Raw genomic sequence first — 19,326 nt, forward strand, 5'->3', positions numbered from 1 at the left:
TGTTTTTTTTAAGAGAACTATCCACAATAACTCCAAGATCTTCTTCTTGAGTGGTAACATCTAATTTAGACCCCATCACTTTAAATGTATAGTTGGGGTTATGTTTTCCAATGTGCATTACTTCGCATTTACCAACATTGAATTTCATCTGCCATTTTGTTGCCCAGTCACCCAGTTTTGTGACAGCCTTTTGTAGCTCTTTGCAGTTTGCCTGGGACTTACTATCCTGAGTAGTTCTGTATCATTTGCAAGTTTTGCTACATCACTGATTATCCCCTTTTCCAGATCATTTATGAATATGTTGAACAGGACTGGTCCCAGTACAGATCCCTGGGGACCACCCTATTTGCCTCTCTCCATTCTGAAAACTGACCTTTTATTCCTACCCTTTGTTTCCTACTTTTTACCAGTTACCAGTCCATGAGAGCACCTTCCCTCTTATCTCATGACAGCTTACTTTGCTTAAGAGCTTTTGGTGAGGGCCCTTGTCAAAGGCTTTCTGAAAATCCAAGTACACTATATCCACATCCTTGCTGACCACCTCAAAGAACTATAGTGAATTTGTGAGGCATCATTTCCCTTTGCAAACACCATGTTGACTCTTCTCCAACAAATTACGTTCAGTTATTTACTATAGTTTCAACCAGTTTGCCCAGTACTGAAGGCAGGCTTTTTTTTAATTGCCAGGATCACCTCTGCAGTCCTTTTTAAAAATTGGCATCACATTAGCTATCCTCCAGTCATTTGGTATAGAAGTTGATTTAAGTGATAGGTTATTGATTACATTTACCAGTTCTGCAATTTCACATTTGAGTTCCTTCAAAACTCTTGAGTGAATACCATCTGGTCTTGGTGACTTGTTACTGTTTATCAATCTCTAATGACGCTTCAGTCGGAGGCAGTTCCTCAGATTTGTCACCTAAAAGAATGGCTCAGGTTTGAGAATCTCCCTCACATCCTCAGCCATGAAAACCAATACAAAGAATTCATTTAGTTTCTCCACAATGGCCTTATCATCCTTAATGCTCCTTTAGCGTCTCAATCGTCCAGTGGCCCCATTGGTTGTTTAGTAGGCTTCCCACTTCTGTTGTATTTAAAAAAATGCTATTACTTTTTGAATCTTCAGCTAGCTGTTCTTGAAATTCTTTTTTGGCTGTCCTAATTATATTTTTACACTTCAGTTGCCCAAGTTTATGCTCTTGTCTATTTTCCTCAGTAGAATTTAACTTACACTTTTTAAAAGAATCCTTTGGGTCACTCACTGCTTTTTTACTTTGCTGTTTAGTCACAGGGACACTTTTTTGGTTCTCTGTGTTTTTTAATTTGGGTTATACATTTAAGTTGGGCCTCTATTGTGGTGTATTAAAAAAAAAAGTTTCCATTCAGCTGGCAGGAATTTTACTTTTGGTAATGTACCTTTTAATTTCTGTTTAATTAAACTCTTCATTTTTGTGTAGTCCCCCTTTCTAAAATTAAATGCTATTGTGTTGGGCTGTTGTGGTGTTTTCCCAGAAACAAGGATGTTAAATATAAGTATATTATAGTAACTATCACCAACCTGTTCAGCTATATTCACCGCTTGGATCACAGCCTGTGCTGCACTTAAATCAAGAATTGTCTCTCCTATTCTGGGTTCCGGGACTAGCTGCTCCAAGAAGCAGTTATTTAAGATGTCAAGAAACGTTATTTCTACATCCAGTTCTGAGGTGACATGTACCCAGTCAGTATGGGGATAGTTGAAGTCCCCCTTTAGTTTTATAGCCTCTAATTTCCTGAGCATTTCACAGTCACTATCACCATCCTGGTCAGCTGGTCCCTACTGCTAGATTCTTGTTATTAGAGCATGGTATTACTATCCATAGAGATTCTATGGTACAGTTTGGTTCATTTGAAATTTTACACTTCATTTGAGTCTATGCTATCTTTCACATGTAGTGCAACTCTCCTAACAGCACTCTGTCCTTCCAATATATTTTGTACCCTGGTATTACTGTGTCCCTTTGATTATCCTCATTCCACCAAGTTTTGTGATGCCTATTATATTAATATTCTCATTGAATAGGAGGCACTCCAGTTCATCCATCTTATTATTTAGACTGCTACAGTTGGTATACAAGCACTTTAAAAACTTGTTACTTTTTAGCTGTCTGCCATTACATGATGTAATTGAATGGGACTCTTTCATTTGACCATTTCTCATAAGATGCTACCTGTATTTTATCATCTTCCATCCTCTCCGCCTTACTAGGATATAGAGAATCTCCATTAACAGATCCTCTCCTAAGGGATGTCTCTGTCCCCTGCTCCTTTGCACCTGTCAGTTTTACACCAGCCCTCAGTTTAAAACTGCTCTAGGACCATCCTTTGCCCTTTGCTAGCATATCAGAAGAAGCCTCTGTGTCTCCGTCTTGAAGGCAAAGCAGCAATGCATTCCCAACACAGGAGAGCTGCATTAACTGGAGCCTCTGTATCACCCGCTCTCTGTGGGTACAGATCAGCGCTGTTTTTAAATCCTAGATTTTAGCTCTTGGGAAGTTGCTGCGCGAATCTTTTGGCTTAGGTCAAGGATATGGCGTTTGTCCGCGCTCAAGCACCTAACTTCACTTTCACCCCTGATGCCACGCTATTGACATCACGAGGATGAAGGTGGACCCTGAAGTTTCACCATCTTTTGCCGTGGACACAAGGTCAGCTGTAAGCGTTTACTTCTGGGTCAAGGTGCCTCCTTCTGGCTACCAAACGCAGGACATGCTCCCATTGCTCCCTCTCCCTGATAACTCTGTCCAGTGCAACAGATCCCCAGCCGGCTGGGGCCAAACACAGCTCAAAGCCTGCTCAACTTTGAACGGAAAAAAATCAGAGACACGACAGACGTGCCGTGAGGGTTCCTCTGCGGTGCAGGGGGGAGGATAGCTCATTGGTTTGTGCATTGGCTTACTAAACTCAGGGTTGTGAGTTCAGCCCTTGAGGGGGCCAATTGGGGATTGGTCCTGCTTTGAGCAGGGGGGGTTGGACTAGATGATCCTCTGAGGTCCCTTCCAACCCTAATAATCTATGATTATTACAAACAAGGTCCGTCCCCCCCCCCCCCAACAGCCACATGTCACCAACAGGGCAAAGGACTAGTGCCTGTACTCCTGAGCGCTGCCCCTCCCCAACAGGTTACATTGCTTAAGCACAGCAGTAGAATGCACTGACATGTGGCACGCACGTCAGGGAAAGGCATGTCACACACCTGCTTTATCATCCAGACGAAAGGCATGTCACACACCTGCTGCTGCTGAGCTGCGACATGCTGCCTCGGCTGTGCAGTGCCATGACCGGGCTGTAGCTTTTGGCACGCCGCAGCCTAGGTGGCAAACAGCTGGTGTCTGACATGCCTGGATTGTTCTGCATTCCAGGCCGCGCTAAAAAGGCTCCCCCCACCCAACACCTGTCAGACACCCAACAATACAGGTATGTGATTGTCAGGGCCTGGCCAGAGGTAGAAGCCCTCAGGTGAGGAGTGTCTGTGTACTAATCTTACGAGCCAGTTCCCGTGTCCTTCCTAAATGAACACACTGCTACATTCATGCTACCGGAGAAGGGAACAATAATGGTATCCTGGGATTTCCCCCCATGCTTATGAAGCCACCATAACTGCAGGACTGCAAAACTCAGATGCTCCTAATGTTAGACCTGGAAATGTCTTCTACTAACCTAGCCACGGACCTGTGGTTTTAGGCGGGCAGTATTTAGAGAAGTTTAACATTCATCCTGTTGCCCCGAAACCTGCCTCCACCTGAGGATCGAACAGTCCAGTCCAGAAGGAGATCTATGTGGGCTGTAACACTGCAGGTGGAGAGTCCTTGTTTGACACAGACTGCTGTCAGCTCCATGAGCACCTGAGACCATCCTGAGCTCTGCTGCGTAGGTTCCCGGGGCAAGTCAGCCCTACAGCAGCATATTGCAGATTTTGCAAATCTGCAGTTACCATGCTCCTGCGTGAAAAAGCTCTCTCTCTCTCTCTCTCTCTCTCTCTCACACACACACACATTAGTGGCACACAAGGGAGAGAGAAGAAACTACAAGAGTGGTTCTTCAAATTGCCCTTTGCCTCTCAGGGTCACAATCTGTAGGATTTCGATTCCTCCCCTCTCCCCTTTGAATAAGAAATGGCAAAGGTGTCCTTTCACCCTCATGTATTACATATACTGCGTGTCAGTATAACACACACTCACCACCAGTGAATTATTGTAGTTGCTGGGACGTGAGCTCCGGCCTGTAGTTTAATCGTTATAAAAGAACAACCCGTCAAGAGTTGCTCTTCATTTACAAACACACCTGTATGTCTACAATACTACGCTTTTTTTTAATAAATACCACTTCTCTGCCTCAAAGTGGAAAAGGCCCAAGAAATAGAGAGTGTACTAAGAATAGCCGCGATACAGGCTGTTAAGGCAAACAGACAACGTTAACTTACTGTCTTCTGAATGCTACATCTGTACCTTGCAGACTTACAGTCCTTAATGGGGTTTATGCTTGTGTTGTTATAGGAGCGGGAACACAGGGAATTGTCTGGAGGTCTGATTTTCTCCCTCTTTCTCTCTCAGATGGGTCAGAACCAAGTACTTGATACAAATTCCTTGTAAATAAATAGAAAAAGACTCCCATTGATTTCCGTGGAAGTTGCGTTGGGCCTTTACACCCCATATCCAAGCCACCATAATACCTTTGGGAAAAGCCAAACTCAATAAGAATTTTATAGCTGGCCTCTGCCCCAGTCATTGACTTGAACTAGACCCCTGGATCCCAATGTGCCCATCACACGTCTGAAAGTGGATAGTGGATTTCCCACCCTCCCTTTTGCTCAGTCTCTTCTCTATGCAGGTGGGTGCAGAGTCAGCGCCAGCAGTTTAGTTATTTTTGGCGGAGTGGCAAGTGTTATGGACTTCTAGAAATACAGGGGAGAGGACCTCCAGAAGTAACCCAATCCAGTCCCTGGCCCTGAGGCAAGATCCAGTAACTCTTGACCATCCATGAGTGATATGAGTTTGCTCAACTTATTAAAAGCCTCCAGTGGGATTCTACAATCTCCCTGGGAAGCCTATTCCAGAGCTGAAATTACCCTTCTAATTAGAAAGTTTTTCCTAAGAACTAACTTAAATCTTCCTTGTCCACCTCGAGTCACCCACACACACAAAACTTGCTGAAATGTTTTGAATATTCTACGCTTAGGAGATTTGTTCTGCGTGTAGGACAGAGAGACACTTCCTTATCTCTGTGTGTGCCTGCCTTTTTGTCTCCCTGTGCGTGTGCCTGCCTCTCTATATTGTCGGTGCAGACACGCTGGCCCACTTGTGTGTATCCTTTTCTCCTCCTTTGTCTCCTTTTCTTTGGCTTTGACTCTTTCAGGTGCCCCAGCAGTTGCCCTCGCGTGCTGCTGGTTGCTGGGAGGTGGCTGGCCGCTGCTGCGCTGCTGTTATTGAGGGTGTGAATGCTGGCTGTTGTGCTCCGCTGGGGTAGGGGGCGGGAGGAGGTAGATGGAGGGGAGGGGTGATGATGGTGTGTACGGCGGGAGCGCAACTCCCTGGGGAGGTGCCTGAAAGGCCAGTGCGCTCACCAGCTGACAACGCGTGCTCCGCTCCAGACACTCAGCTCTGAGGCCAGGAGCCTCTGCCAGCCAGCCCCTCTATTGTCAGCCTCGCTCTAATTAAGAAACACTCACATTACCGCAAGTCACCCCCACACGCTCTTTAGTTCCTCTGCCTCTCTTTTATCTCCTCTCCCCTTCCCAGGTTTAACTCTTTCTTCCTCTCCAGGCCAGAGGTTGAGCAAATAGCAGCCACTTGCGAGGCAGCAATACACCTCTACTTGTCTCTTCTCGCATGTGTGCTCTGGGGGTGCAGGAGTGGTGTTTAAAAACCAGTAAAACCCCCGGGATTCGTCTGCTTTCTAAGGTTGCGTAATAGGGAAGACTTCAACCTCGTGCCATAAACTTTTAACGAGAGCCTGCAGGAAACAGGACAAGGGACTCGATCCCACCTCCACTGCGGTCAAGAACAGAAGCTCCAAAATCGATCCCCAAAATACGCTTCTATACTGTAACTTCAGACCGCGCAGCAAACGAACACGAGACTCACTAGAGCAGGCTGCCTCTTGGGAATTCCCACGGTCCGCCTGGAGGTCAGCGAGCCTGTGTAGGTCTAAACGAGAAGCTAAACCAATAAAACCAAAACTTTTTGGCCAAATACAAACGATCGGCACATGCACACGCCTGTGGAATCTCACACAAAGGGTCCACCCCCCACCCAAAAAAAAAAAACAAAAACAAAAACAAAAAAAAAACCACTCATCGCATTTCACATTCTGGCAGATACTTAGCGTTCAGCCAAATTTCGACGCCCGGATAATACGCTTCTGACGCTCCAGTTCAGATAAAGTAAGTTAAAAATACTATGAGCACACAAACAGCTTATCCTGATCTGCTTCGAGTGGGGTTGTAGAGAGTGTGTGTGTGTGTTATTTTAAGTTAATACTAGTACATACAGAACAAACACTGTCGTAAACTCAGTAAAGCGATTTATCCATCTTCATTACTTAAAGCAATGTTGTCTCTTTGTTTGTTTGGGAGATATTAAGCATGCTTAGCTTCCAACACATAGCTGATTCCTTTGCTAGTATCTTAGATACTTGGATGTGACTTTGGAAGGTAGAAGCTAATTGCTAATAATGGAGAGAAAGGAACCAGCCAGCATAGCGGGAGTGGTCTGGCATATGGGGAATGAGCAGTCTGAATACTCAACATTCAAGTTTCCAAAATATTAATGAGATTATAGCAACCTGCAGCTATATGTTACAGCTTGTTAATGGAGTGTAAGAGTGTGGCTGCCAAACGTTTGTTATGCAAACTCTATAGCAGAGCCTTAAAATGGAAATGTGTCTATGTGTCTCTTTCAAAGAAGTGTCTATTAAAAAACCGGAATCCCCAACTATAGAGGTGAAGATTAACACACTGTATGGTACAGTTGATCGGTCAATAGCTAGAACATTTCCTTCTAGCGTGGATGCTTTTATGCATGCCTTTTCAAATCATTTTGCACACAAATAGCGTGAGTTAGATTTTTGGAGCGCCAAGCCATAAATTGTTTGGATGAAATGAGAAAAACCTTCTGAAAAGAATTAAAATAGTTTCTCTCACACGCACACACAAATATATGCGCATCACAAAAGGCATAGCTGGGCCAGTTCAATTAAACTGATAATACTGTATATCACAACACCAATCCCCCGTGTTGGATCATTCGCTACATATGTGAACTTTAAGAAAAATTAATCTTGTTTAAAGCACTGAGTGATATATTTCTATGGCAGATCTATGTACAGCACAATGCTTTTAAAAGAGTTTTCTGGGCTGAACGTCAAATGCTTGCAGCCTATTAACTATTTCTAAAATGTTGAGGTTTTCGTAATAAGTAGTAATCAAAAATATAAACTCGGAAACAAATCGTGAAGTTTTGAAAGTGAAATGACCCTGCTGATGAACTTTTCACCCTACCCAGGTTGGTAAATATATTCCCAGCAGTTGGAGCGTTAGTGTGGAAGCAGTGACTTGATTCATTTAAGCCACCCGAAGATGTTTATCTGCAGCACAGAAAACCCGGCAGTGCAAAAGGTTATCAAGGGGACAGGTGCAGGATCTCTTTCCTGGAAAGCGTCACGATCACCTGCTTCTTGCAGACTGCCTGCTTGCTATCGGCACACCTACCGGAGCAGTTTAATTGATTGTCAGTTAGACCTAGGTGAGGTTTCACCTGCTGAAAGCACGAAAATAACGCAATGGAGAAGGAAGAAGCCCGTGTAGAAAGTCTCCGGTTGATGGATTCGGTAGTCTTTACTCATGCAAAAAAAATTCTGTTGAGTTCAGAGTCTGGTGCTTGCGTTCTTTGGAAGGTCTTGCATTTGTGAGAACTGCAGGAGAAATCCTCTGGATTTCCACACTAGGGTTTTTATTTATTATTTTTTAAATAAAATTGGTTAAGGACACTGGGTCAAATCCTGCTCTCCTTTCCCCAGGCGAATACTCAATAATTCAAGTTTCCAAAGTATTAATGAGTTTATAGCAACCTGCAGCTATATGTTACAGCTTGTTAATGGAGTGTAAGAGTGAAGTGAAAGCATTACTTACTTGGGGAAGCATCTGGGCCGTTGTCTCAAGAATCCGACCCTACAAAACAAAGTAATGGCCCGGTCCCTGCATCCCTGAAAGAGGCGAGAGATGTGCACTTCAGAGGAGCACGTCTCAAAACCTTAAACACAGAACAAGGCGCCGGCTTGATTTCCAAACCTCAAATTTGATTTTTAAATTGAGCACTTGGCAGAGTTGCATTCAAAGTAAGTGTTGGGCCGCGTTACAGGAAGACCTTATTATTGAAAGGCGCAGTCATATTAAGATATGGCACCAAAGGAAAATGTTCGTTTCAAATCTACAGGGTAGCTAGCCAATAGACACGAGCCGCAGCCTGACTGTTCTATTTGCAGAAAGTAAATACCTTTGGACCACATTTCAACAGTAGCTGGACCCTCTTTATGGCTTTCAGGACATCCAGGTTTTCACGCAGGTTAAAATCCTCATTAGAAATACGTTATTAGAGATAGTCAGAAATATGACTGGCTAATAGGTTTTAGCTTTTTGACAGATGGATACTCTGGACTTTTATGCCCCGAAGCGATTCTGTCTTTTCCTTTACACCTTGTTCCGACACTTGCTCGAGAGCTGCAAGCCGCTCTTCTGGAGCTACCTTTGCCTCAGTAAGGACCCCGGGGCAAGTCATTTCATGCCCAGAGCTGCGAGAAAGAAGGGCAAACTACCCCTGCAGCTCTCGTGACCCGCCCTTTCAAATCGGTATTGCTAGTCTGTCCAGCTTTCCGATTAGCTTACCCGGCTCTCAGAACTCTTAACCAACTTCAGTTTAAGGCTCCTTCTCCTGTGATGAGAACCAGCTATGCTCATGCCATACCTCATCAGGGCAACTGCTCCGAGACAATGCGCTCACCCCCCTTCCCACTGAAGTCAACGGGAGTTGTGCTAAGTCAAGTCCGTGGTGGTGTTTTTCGTTACACCGGTGAAGCAGAGAACGGAATTTGAACAATTAACATCAAGGGGAGAAGGACAAGTGCCTCAGAGAGCTGAACGCCGATAGGGGCCCCATCCTGCAGTCCTAACTCAGGCAACGTTCTCCTGTTGCAATGGGAATTTTAGTGCCGGGACAAGCCCTCCCTTTCCTAACCCCAACAGGGAAGAGTGTTACCCATTAAAATCAGGAACAGGTTAGAGAACTACTGCTTAAAAAAAAAAAAAAAAAAAAAAAAAAAAGCATTGTTGCAGTCTTAAGTGATTAATGCCGTTCATTATACAATTTACAGTTTGTGGTGGGTTTAACTACCAGAGGGTCTTTGTTCGTTTGGTTTTTTTGCACGCACAGGTGCGAAAGAATTGAAAGCAGAGGTGGTGTAAATTCTAATATCATACAGACCCACGCAATCTAAATCAAATGCACTCACCCAGCCATCTCATGGCGATGTATGTCAGTATATTCGGAAAGCGCCCTTTTAAAAAGAGATCAGTACTCGTTTTGAAATAAGTGTTCTGTATATTTTTATTATGGCTCTGAAAAATAGTCTAATCAATCTTCCCCCCCTCATTTATTTGATCTCAAAATTACAGAAAACAATGGCAGCTGGCTTTGCTAAATTAAAAACAGGACATTCTTGTAGAAAAGTTAAAAAAAGGTAAAAAGCAGAAATATTAGCAAACACTCCGTAATAAATAAGTTTCCTAATATCACAAAAGCAAAATAAAATTCACATAAAACTTTGACACTTGAAGAGCTCAAGGACTATAAGTGGCTAAATTAAATAATCGTCTCCAATTGGCAGTTAGTTGCTTTCCTCTTGAAGCCGCATCTCCAGCCGCTGATAAAGTGCTTGCGCCAAGTTTCCCCAAAAGATGCCAACATCAAACACGGGACTTTTAAAAATCCGCCTTTCCTCTGGTATTTACAGCACAGGAGTACACTATTTACAATCTTTTTGTTTGTTTCCCTAACAATAAAATTCGGATACAGGACCGGCATTTCGGAAGACTTTTGTGTAAGTGTCTGTGTAGACACAGAAGGATGCCCATGGCATCCATAAACGGTAATTTAATTTTAGCAAGGTAAGTGTCCACAGTGTATTTGCTATTCGCTAGCAATGCAAGTGAATCTCCGAACTACAAGGCAGCACATTGGTTGGGGAAGGGGGTGGGGGAGAAACTATAAACAAACAAACAAACAATCTCTATGCAAAGAAAGGGAAACGGGGTGGGGTGGATAACGGGGACATTGAATCACAAAATAGCCATTGCCATAGACCAACCAAGGAGAAGGCTGGAGATTCATAAGCTAAAAGGAACCGATGCTATTTTGAACTTAGACCACAAAAGGCTGTTAAACAGCGGAAGCAGGTACATGGCAAAGTTTTCAGCAGTCATAGCGCGCCCCCCTTCCCCCGCAGACTGGGCCAGCTCTGGTTGTGGCTCTGCCCCTGTCGCCCCCATGGCGCTGCTGGGCTCCCTCTCTAGCTGGCCTCATCAGAGTCACTGTAGTGGGAACGGGGCGAGAACTCCCCATCGCTCCTGTGGGACCTGGGCGATGGTTTGCTCCTCTCCTGCGGCTGCCCCAGGAGGGCCGGAGATGGGACTTTCTGTGCCATCAGGGCGTTCTCCTGGAAGGAGAAGTGCAGAGGGTCCAGCGGCACCGAGTAGCCCCCCGCAGCCGGCTGCTGGGGGAAGCGAGTCCTGCAGTGGCCGGAGGGCGAGGGTCTCTGCTGCTGCCCCTGTCCTTGCCCGGCAGCTCCGGCCTCTGCTCCGGTTGACTCGTGGGGCGGGGAGCGGTGCTCGCCCTTGCCCGGGGTGTCGGCGGGTGCGGCCGGGCTGTGCAGCAGCTCGGCCAGTGCGCTAATGTAGATCTGCGCCATCTGCAGGGTCTCGTACTTGGACAGCTTCTTGTCGTTGTTGAAGGAGGGGATGACATTGCGCAGCTGGTCGAAGGCGTGGTTCAGCCCGTGCATCCGCCGCCGCTCCCGGGCGTTGGCCGCCAGCCGCCGCTGCTTCTGCACGCCGCTCACCTGCTGCCGGAGCCCCCCGGACGGGGCGCGCTGCCTGCCGCAGCCCGACACCCCCTCCACCGACGGGACGCCCCCTGGCAACTTGCAGAGTTTCCCCGGGGGGCTGCTCCTGCTGCTGCAGCCGCCCAGGTGCTGCTCGGCTCCCCCCGCCTCCAGCGGCTCCTCCTCCTCCTCCTCGGCTGCTCCGGGCAGCAGGTATCTGGCGGAGGCAGCGGCGGCTGCGGGGACGCGTGCCGGGCAGCACATGCCCAGCCAAGCTGGGGGGAAACCGCAGCCAGGATGCTCCTGCCCTAGGAGAGTCTGCTCCAGCTGTTGCTGGGCCCCCAAGTCCCTGCCGCCTTCCACCCACCCGGCGGCGGCCGCCCGCAGGTGGCTCATCGCGCCGGGCGCTGCAGACCAAAGCGGGGTGTGAAGCAGGGAAGCGCGAGACGGGGCAGAACAGCCCTGGCGAGTTCTACTGCACGCGCCCCCCCACTTCTACCCTGGCTCCGGGGACCTCGGGCGCACACACCGCTCGCGTGCAACCAGCCTTCTCCGGTTGCGGACGGCGCTGCGCCCCCTTTAAAAAGCGGCACGCGCCAGGGTCCCCCCCCCCGCCTCGCGCCGGTCGCGTGGCGGCTCAGCCAATGGAGCGCGCGGGTCTGGCGCGTGCTGGGAGCCAATGGCAGGAGGGGCTTGGCCCGCTCCAGGGGAGAAAAAGTTTCAGAGAGACTCCGGGGATGTGCCCTAGACAGCAATACTCCTCCCCTCCCCCACGCGGGGGGGCTACGAGGTGTCACTGCGGGCGTGACTCCGGGGGTAGGGGGCGAGGCAGTGAGAGCGAGCGAGGCCTCCAACGCATTAGATGCGGGGGGAGTCACGTCCGCCCGCGGCTAGGTGTGCGCCCAGCTGCAGGAGGGCGAGGCCGACACGTGGCTGCTCTTGGCTAGCTGGGGGAGCCAGTGCCAGGCAAATGGCTTTAAGCACGTGGGCGTGGCAGAGGGTGCTTGGCGTGCGCCATCTGCGCGCGCCAGGGACGCCCAAGAAGGAGCGTGGCACCTAGGGAGCAGGTGTGCGCCCAGGTGCCGCGGCGTCGCGTGTCACCCTGCGCCCCACCGCCCGGGGTGGAACCGAAAGAGGGGCGCGGGCCTAGCGTGCAGGACGTGCAAAGCCACTGGCCCCAGGCCAAAAGCACGTCCTCTACTCCCTGCACACAGAGGCGCGCTGCACAGGGCCCGTTCCCAGCTCTGCCAGGTACCTGCACAACGCGCCCTGCGTAGCTGGCCCGAAGACAAGAGACTGATGTATCTAACCTAACTCCATATATAAACACATACCGCTCTTATACACGCTGCAGGCATATTCTTAAGCGCTGGAGCACTCTCTACCAACACCAAAGAGGGTCCTGAGGAGTTCCCCCATTCATCCCCTTTAAACAGGAGCGATTATCGTTCGCTGTTTACCAGGATAAACCCACCCCAGGTGCAAAGTTCTTCAGTGCCTGACCGTCCTTATCCACCTCCACATTTTAACCTGCCCTTTAGTCATAAGATCTCAGCCATTCAATAAGGCGAGAGGCGGATTTGGTCAGTGGCAGATTAATACGTGATCGTGATAGCCGTGCGAACACCGGCGTCTCCTCTGTTGAGATCACCGAGGGCAGCAAACTTATTTGAACGCCTTCTGTCCAGCAGAGCAGTACAGCATTTTGGGCAATTGTAGGTCTTTGCGAGCCTGAACGTCGGTGCAATGCAGACGGCGGAATGATACCTCTTATTTAGACAAACATCTTAGTTCAGTGCCATTTTAACGAGGACGACGAGAAGAAGAGCAACAGCGTAACCTGAAGCAGAGTTTGCAGGGCAGGCAGCCTAAGCGCCCCCTAGCTACTGCCACGTCTGCGTAGCACCCAGGCAAGCACCTGGCTAGTTTTCCGTGGGATATAAGGACGTATACTCAAAGCTCTCCCTCTCTTCACACCAGTCTCAGCTTGTTACCGCAACTGAATAGCCTGGGCGGGGTGGAAGGAGAAAACGGAGGCAGGAACCAGCTTTTTCTGTTTGTACAGCACCAGCACAACAGGGTCCTGGTCCATTACTAGGGCTCATACCTACTAAGGTAATGCAAATAATAAATAGTTGTCTAATCAAGTAGTACATATATTTCTGGAGCTGTCATAGGATATTAAAATCTGGAGTCATTCCCCCTTCCTGTCAAAATTCTCGAGTTCACATCACCTGCTGCAGACTTCAGCAGGAATCATGAGCCCAAAGCAGACCCCACGGAGGGCCACAGCAACTCAGGCAGACCAATACTAGTTCGATAATTGTACCAGTCTCTGTCAGCCAAGGAATTCAAGTGCACACTGTGGAGGGAGATCAAAGCAGCAATTAAGTCTAATACAATACTAAGTGACTTCAGCTAGGGTACCAGCTTATAAACTGATCCAATCTTATAGTTGAAGAATCTTTAGAAAATAGTTTCTCAACGCCCTCAACAATTGCTTCTCAGACCAGCTAGTTCTACAGCACACATAGGAGACGTTATTCTCAACTTAATCTTCAATAGCAGCTCAACCATAGTCATTTCCTGAACCATTAAGTAATATCTTCAGGGGAGGAGTTGCACCAAAAACTAACCCTAACAAACTAGCCTTCAGAAAAGGTGATTTCACAAAAGTGAGGTTAATCTAAAAAAGTGTTAGTCTAAATCCTTATACTCCGCATGTGACATAATGTAACTGAGTGGCAAAGCAAAAATCAAACAAAAAATACTCCCTCACCCTTGAATCCCTTCCCTAGTGAGCAAATGGCATGGATGAAGCAGTAAGGTTCGAATCATATAGGCATCCTTCAGAAATTGAAGATGCAGTCCAGATGAAGCCAACAGAATGGAGCAAAAAACTATGGAAGATAAAATGCAAGATAGACATTTGAAGGCATAAAAGTGTATGTATGTTTATTTATAAATAAATAAAAAGTATGGAAGAGCCAGCATTGCTGTTCTGTAGCAAGTGAGGTCTTCTAAAGCCAAGTGTGTGTGTAAATGAAGGAGTTTACATGAATGTGGACTTTAGCTGGAATGTGTTATGGTTTTGAACCCAGTCCGGAGATGTCAGTAGAAAGCAGATCACAACTATGTGATTTTATACAGCTTATTGAGGCACTGATCCTGCTAGTCATTCTGTAGTGCAACCTTTCCTACAGAGCCCCACTGACTTCTTTAGGCATAAATGTGGGCAGATCACCGTGGACAAGATTAATCTGTACTGCAAATTCATTTAGGTGAGTGGAACTACACCAAAAATGATTTTTCTAATGTTCTCTAGAGCCATATTCACACACAGACACAGGAGCAGAGGGGCAATTAAATATATTAAGAGTTAAGCTACCCTTGTAACCCTATTGTCTCCCCCTCCTGCCTATGTATCCTTATTTTGAAAAAGTGGAAGTTTAGTACTAAAATAGCCAAATCTAGGGAGATGCCTAGCATCTCACATCTATGACTTCCAAGCAGATTGAGCACCGACTCGGCACTTTGGAACTCCTTGCCTTGCCTTTGCAGTAGCCACAAATGGCATGGCTATTTATATGCTAACACTCTTCACAAAAAAGTGAAGAGATAATATCCATCACCAATGATGTGCAGAATTTCATTTTTAAAGAATTGAAGCTGTCTTTAAGCAGTAAATTTGAAAAACCCATGTTTAAAAGCATTTAGCAACTTTATGACAATACATCATTGGCATTGGTCACATATCTGCACCTCAGTTTCTCACTTCCAGTTAATACACTATCTCCTCCTGGTGGATAGGCAAGTCCAGGATTACCAGTTACCCCTTTCAGAGTCCATTTCCTTTAGGAGTCAACAGCGCCAGCCATAACCCTTCACTGGACTCCGTTCTCCCCATAAACCTCTTGTTGCAAGGTAAAGAAGTTCATGCCACTTTTCACAGCAGCATCACCAGAGATGGGTGGGGGAACCCTGGGATGCTGTCATGCAGGATTGCCTTACAACTGTTTCCCAAGGTCTTCTCCCTCAATAACTTCTGTTTTTTCCCTAAAATGCAAAATCCCTTTCCCAGGTACACCTGTGCTCAGCTCTTCCTCGTTGAGTGCCTTTTTCTCCTTCTAGGTATCAGCTCTTCTCAGCTGGTGTTCCTGTCAGAGCCAGGTATGAGATACCTGCAGAGAGCTATATGCCAGAGAGGTAAGTTCTTTCTGTGCCCAAGATATTCAGTAAGAGTCAAATATAAGGAGGAGCTTTCATGAAGTCTGGCAGTCACACAACCTTACTCACAGGATCCCATAATCCCCAGGCTAGCTGTACCTACTTTTGAAAAGCCTAACACTCAGTTGTTACTGGCTCAAAAATATTTCCCCAAAGTTAGTTAAAAGTGAAAGGGAACTACTGGTCCTGACGTAACACTTTTGTACAAATGAATATTTTCATGTACACCAGCTTTGTTACACAACATTTGTGTTGTATAGCTGCCTTTTTGGTCCTGGTCCCTATCAGGCCGAACAGCTCCTTAAAAAGGGACTGCTAAGTTTAAAAAAACAAAAAAAGTTTGACATGCTTGAAAAGTTTACTTTTGGTTTTCTCTCCCTCCCCAACATATTCCTATTTACCACAAGACCATGCAACTGTAGGCCCCAATCCTGGAATGGCTCAAGCTTTTGTAAAACTTAGTTTTAATCAGTGAATAGTCCTATTGAATCCAAGGAAGGAGCAGAGAGTATGGTAGTTCAAACCAGGTAAAGGGAAACATCAGGGTTAAAAGGAGCACTTTTGTTTATTTGGTGGAGTGATACTAGATTTTCAGAAATCTGGTCCTCTCATATAATTTGTTTACACAATTTTGATTTTTTTTTTAAAAGATGAGAGGAAAGGAACATGACTTCCATTATTGAAGATTTGGATTTTAAATTGAAGTCTTTTGTGGGGGGAAGTGTACTAGTTGCCACTTCCTGCTTAATATGAGAGTATTTGTTTATTCTCTGTAAGCTTTTACTCTGAGCTTTTCTGCAGTCTTTCTGCTCATGTATCTTTCATCAGTGGGAGTTATGTACGCGGTAGTGGTGTCTCAGTTACTTTATGAAGTGAGGTCAAATATATTTGTTTTATAAAAGTATTTCCTAGCAAGCCCCTCTCCACCATGCCATACAGTAGCTTTTACCAATTAACTGCAATTTTATTGCCATGATGCCTATCCTCTCCATCATTTTGGTATCCCTTTAGTCACATCTAGCAAAGACCCTGCTCCTATACACAGTTTTGCACTTTCATAACTTTAATGAAAGTGACAAGTCCTATTGAGGGCAATGGAGTTAGACACAAACAAAGTTAAGCTTGGGTTTAAGTATATCAGGGGCTGGGCCTTGCTACTGCAAGCTGCTTGAAGCAGTGACCCTAGGCCAAATATGAATGAAAACTTGTCTGATGTGAGATATCTAGCTCACTGTTGGAGAATAATCATAGTTTTTAAAGTATTATGAAACAAGTATTCAAGCCTTAGAGACAAAGAGAATGCAAATTATCAGTGAGTTCTAGAACTAGATATTATGAAAATTAATGGCCCAATTCTGCAATCTTTACTCACACCACACTTCTACTGCAGTCTGAGAGAATGTAGAGAAACACTGAAAGATACTATTTAAGTTCTATAGTTAGATTTTTGGTTTTATAAATTGCACCTTTAAGGCAGGCCCCAATCCTGGAAAACACTGAAAACCCTCAACTTCCACTTAAGTCAGCAAGAGTGGGCAGATGTAGGACCTAGTTCCAATTTGTAACAGACTTGACTCTCTTCCCATTGAAGACAAAAGTTGAAAGGAAACAGGACTGTAACCAAGATACATATTTTTGCTTATCAGTATTACAGTTAGCAAAATTAGAGCACCCAAAACCTTACTAAAGTGATTAGTCTTCTTCCATGCTCCATGAACCCAGTATTTAACCTAAGAACACTATATAGTCGGTCCCATTTTATATAGAAAAGGAAAGAACAACAAATTGACAAACTTGTCAAGCTGACATCCAGGTACAGTATTACTTTCAAAGAACCCACAATAAAAACTAAAGATGATTAAAACATTTGCAAAATGAGCATGTTTTAAGTGTACATCTTTCAAATTAAAGATAAATAGCTTTAATTCATTCATGCCTCTTAATTTTTAAACTGTTTGCACCATCACTAACTAAGGGTAAATATATTTAATTGAAATCCATTACTCTATATGTACATATCTGTGTCTGTCTCTCTCACACTAAGGAAAGTCAAAGGCAGTGGGTGGTTTGTGTCAGGGCTGGGCTTAGCTCTACTCTCCCAGAATAAGATAAATGTAAGTGATGAAGAACTCCTGGGGTTGGCTGCACTCATTTTGTATTCAACACTGACTGGCCCTTTTTTCCCTCTCTCTCTTTGTATGTTCAAGCCCACTTGAGTTTCTTTTTTCTTTTGAAGAACGTAGTTCTTTTGATGTGATTCAAGGCACACCCTGCTGCAAAGAGAACTTCATAGGAATCGGAAACATAAGCACACGGGTCTGAAACAGTTACTGTACAATAGCAAGAATGCATCAAGTCCTGAAGATGAATTTTCTCTCTTTAAGAAATCATTATCTTTCAGGGCTGAGGAGGGTAGGGGTTTCGGGCTCAGCCTTTAAACAAAATCTACATCATTTTCAATTTAGAAGTTGCCTGAGTAAGACCTGCAGGAGCAGGCACAATATTAGTACAGAAATAATTTGATTTTGCAGAAAGCTTGGAGAATTTCACTATGTGCTGCATATGCACAATAGTGTACAGATCTGAGCTACACTATATAATTAATAGTGTACCAGAACCGTATCACACTGATTACATATAAAAACAATTTAAGCTTCACAGTGCTTCGTTAGCCTCAAATTATTAGCAATTGTGTTCCCTTCCTCTCCTCCCCACCTCCCAGACAATATAATTCAAATACAAAAATACCAAAAATCTCTCAAGTCCCTAGATCACTCACATTTAAAAATCAAATCCCCAAGATAGTTATATTTAGGACTGAGTACTTATACAATTCCAGGTGGGGATTCTCAAAAGCACCCAAGGGAATTAGGCTCACAACTCACATTGAATTGCAATATGAACTCCCTTAGTTTCCTGGGGGGGGGGAGTCACAGTTTCATCTAATCAGTATAGACACAATATAGAATAATGCTAACTACCAATTTACATAAGTTTCCATTAATAAAAAAATTAAAGAATTATAGTTTTAGGTAATTACAAGATCTTGCTTTACATTTAATAGTTAATTCTTGATGTTATACATAAGATCAGTCTAAAGGTCAACTGAAAGAGTTAGTTTACATGACTATTTGTTCTGAATCAAGTTTTTAAATTGATCAGGATGAAAGAATAAGTCCAGTTTGTACCCATGTTGTCTATGGCAAATGCATTTAATACTACTAATTATTTTTGTTCTATGTACATTTCTGAAGAAAAATGGAAGTTCCAAGGGATGCAGAAACTAAACAAGACATCTGGAGTTACAAGACATTTCGAAGATCACTGCTTACTCAAAAAACCTACTGTGCTGCATCTCAGTCTACATCTGTACTGCTTACTCATGTGAGTAATCTCTTGAAAGCCAGCATGGCCATAATTCTGAAAAGTATTCTGCCTGGGAGTGGGTGGACCATTACACTCACATGGAAGTTGCACTGACTTTGTAGGTTTGGGACCTGTGAAAGTAATTAGCATTCATGGGTGAAATTCATCCCCAGCAAAGGGCTAGCACAAAGTCCCTCTTCTGGGACCAATCTTGCAGACATCATCATGAGTAGTCCCTCCATGCACACCAAAGAGTAAGTAGTGTCTTCATGGAAAAGGCAAAACACCACTGTAACAATACTTGCCTACCTCCTGGGGCTGTTTTGAGGCATAATTAATCTTTGTAATGCACTTTGAAATCCTTAGATAAAAAGGCACTAACATGTAATGAGAACATTATTAAACTTATTACTAATTTTCAAGAGCTCAAGTTGTGCCAATGCTCTTCAGAAGAAAAGCTAGGTTCAAAGAGGACAGTGTTGCTAGCAGCATTTGCTAATATTTTACCTGGGATATCAGATTTAATTGTATTTATTTAGAACTTGACTCTACAAGTTGTAGGTGCCCCCTTCAAACTGCTGAGCACACTTACTCCCACTGGAG

At 45.1% G+C, this 19,326-nt stretch overlaps 1 protein-coding gene across 1 annotated transcript; it reads right to left on the reverse strand.

Annotated features, from left to right (window-relative positions):
* Positions 1-10,599: 10,599 nt before the first annotated feature.
* On the reverse strand, positions 10,600-11,526 carry ATOH1 (atonal bHLH transcription factor 1). Its single transcript, XM_030565086.1, has one exon. It carries the CDS (start codon positions 11,524-11,526, stop codon positions 10,600-10,602), a length of 927 nt encoding a protein of 308 aa, XP_030420946.1.
* Between the last annotated feature and the right edge of the window lie 7,800 nt (positions 11,527-19,326).

Source organism: Gopherus evgoodei, chromosome 5 (assembly GCF_007399415.2).
Source record: "Gopherus evgoodei ecotype Sinaloan lineage chromosome 5, rGopEvg1_v1.p, whole genome shotgun sequence".
Lineage (NCBI taxonomy): Eukaryota > Metazoa > Chordata > Testudines > Testudinidae > Gopherus > Gopherus evgoodei.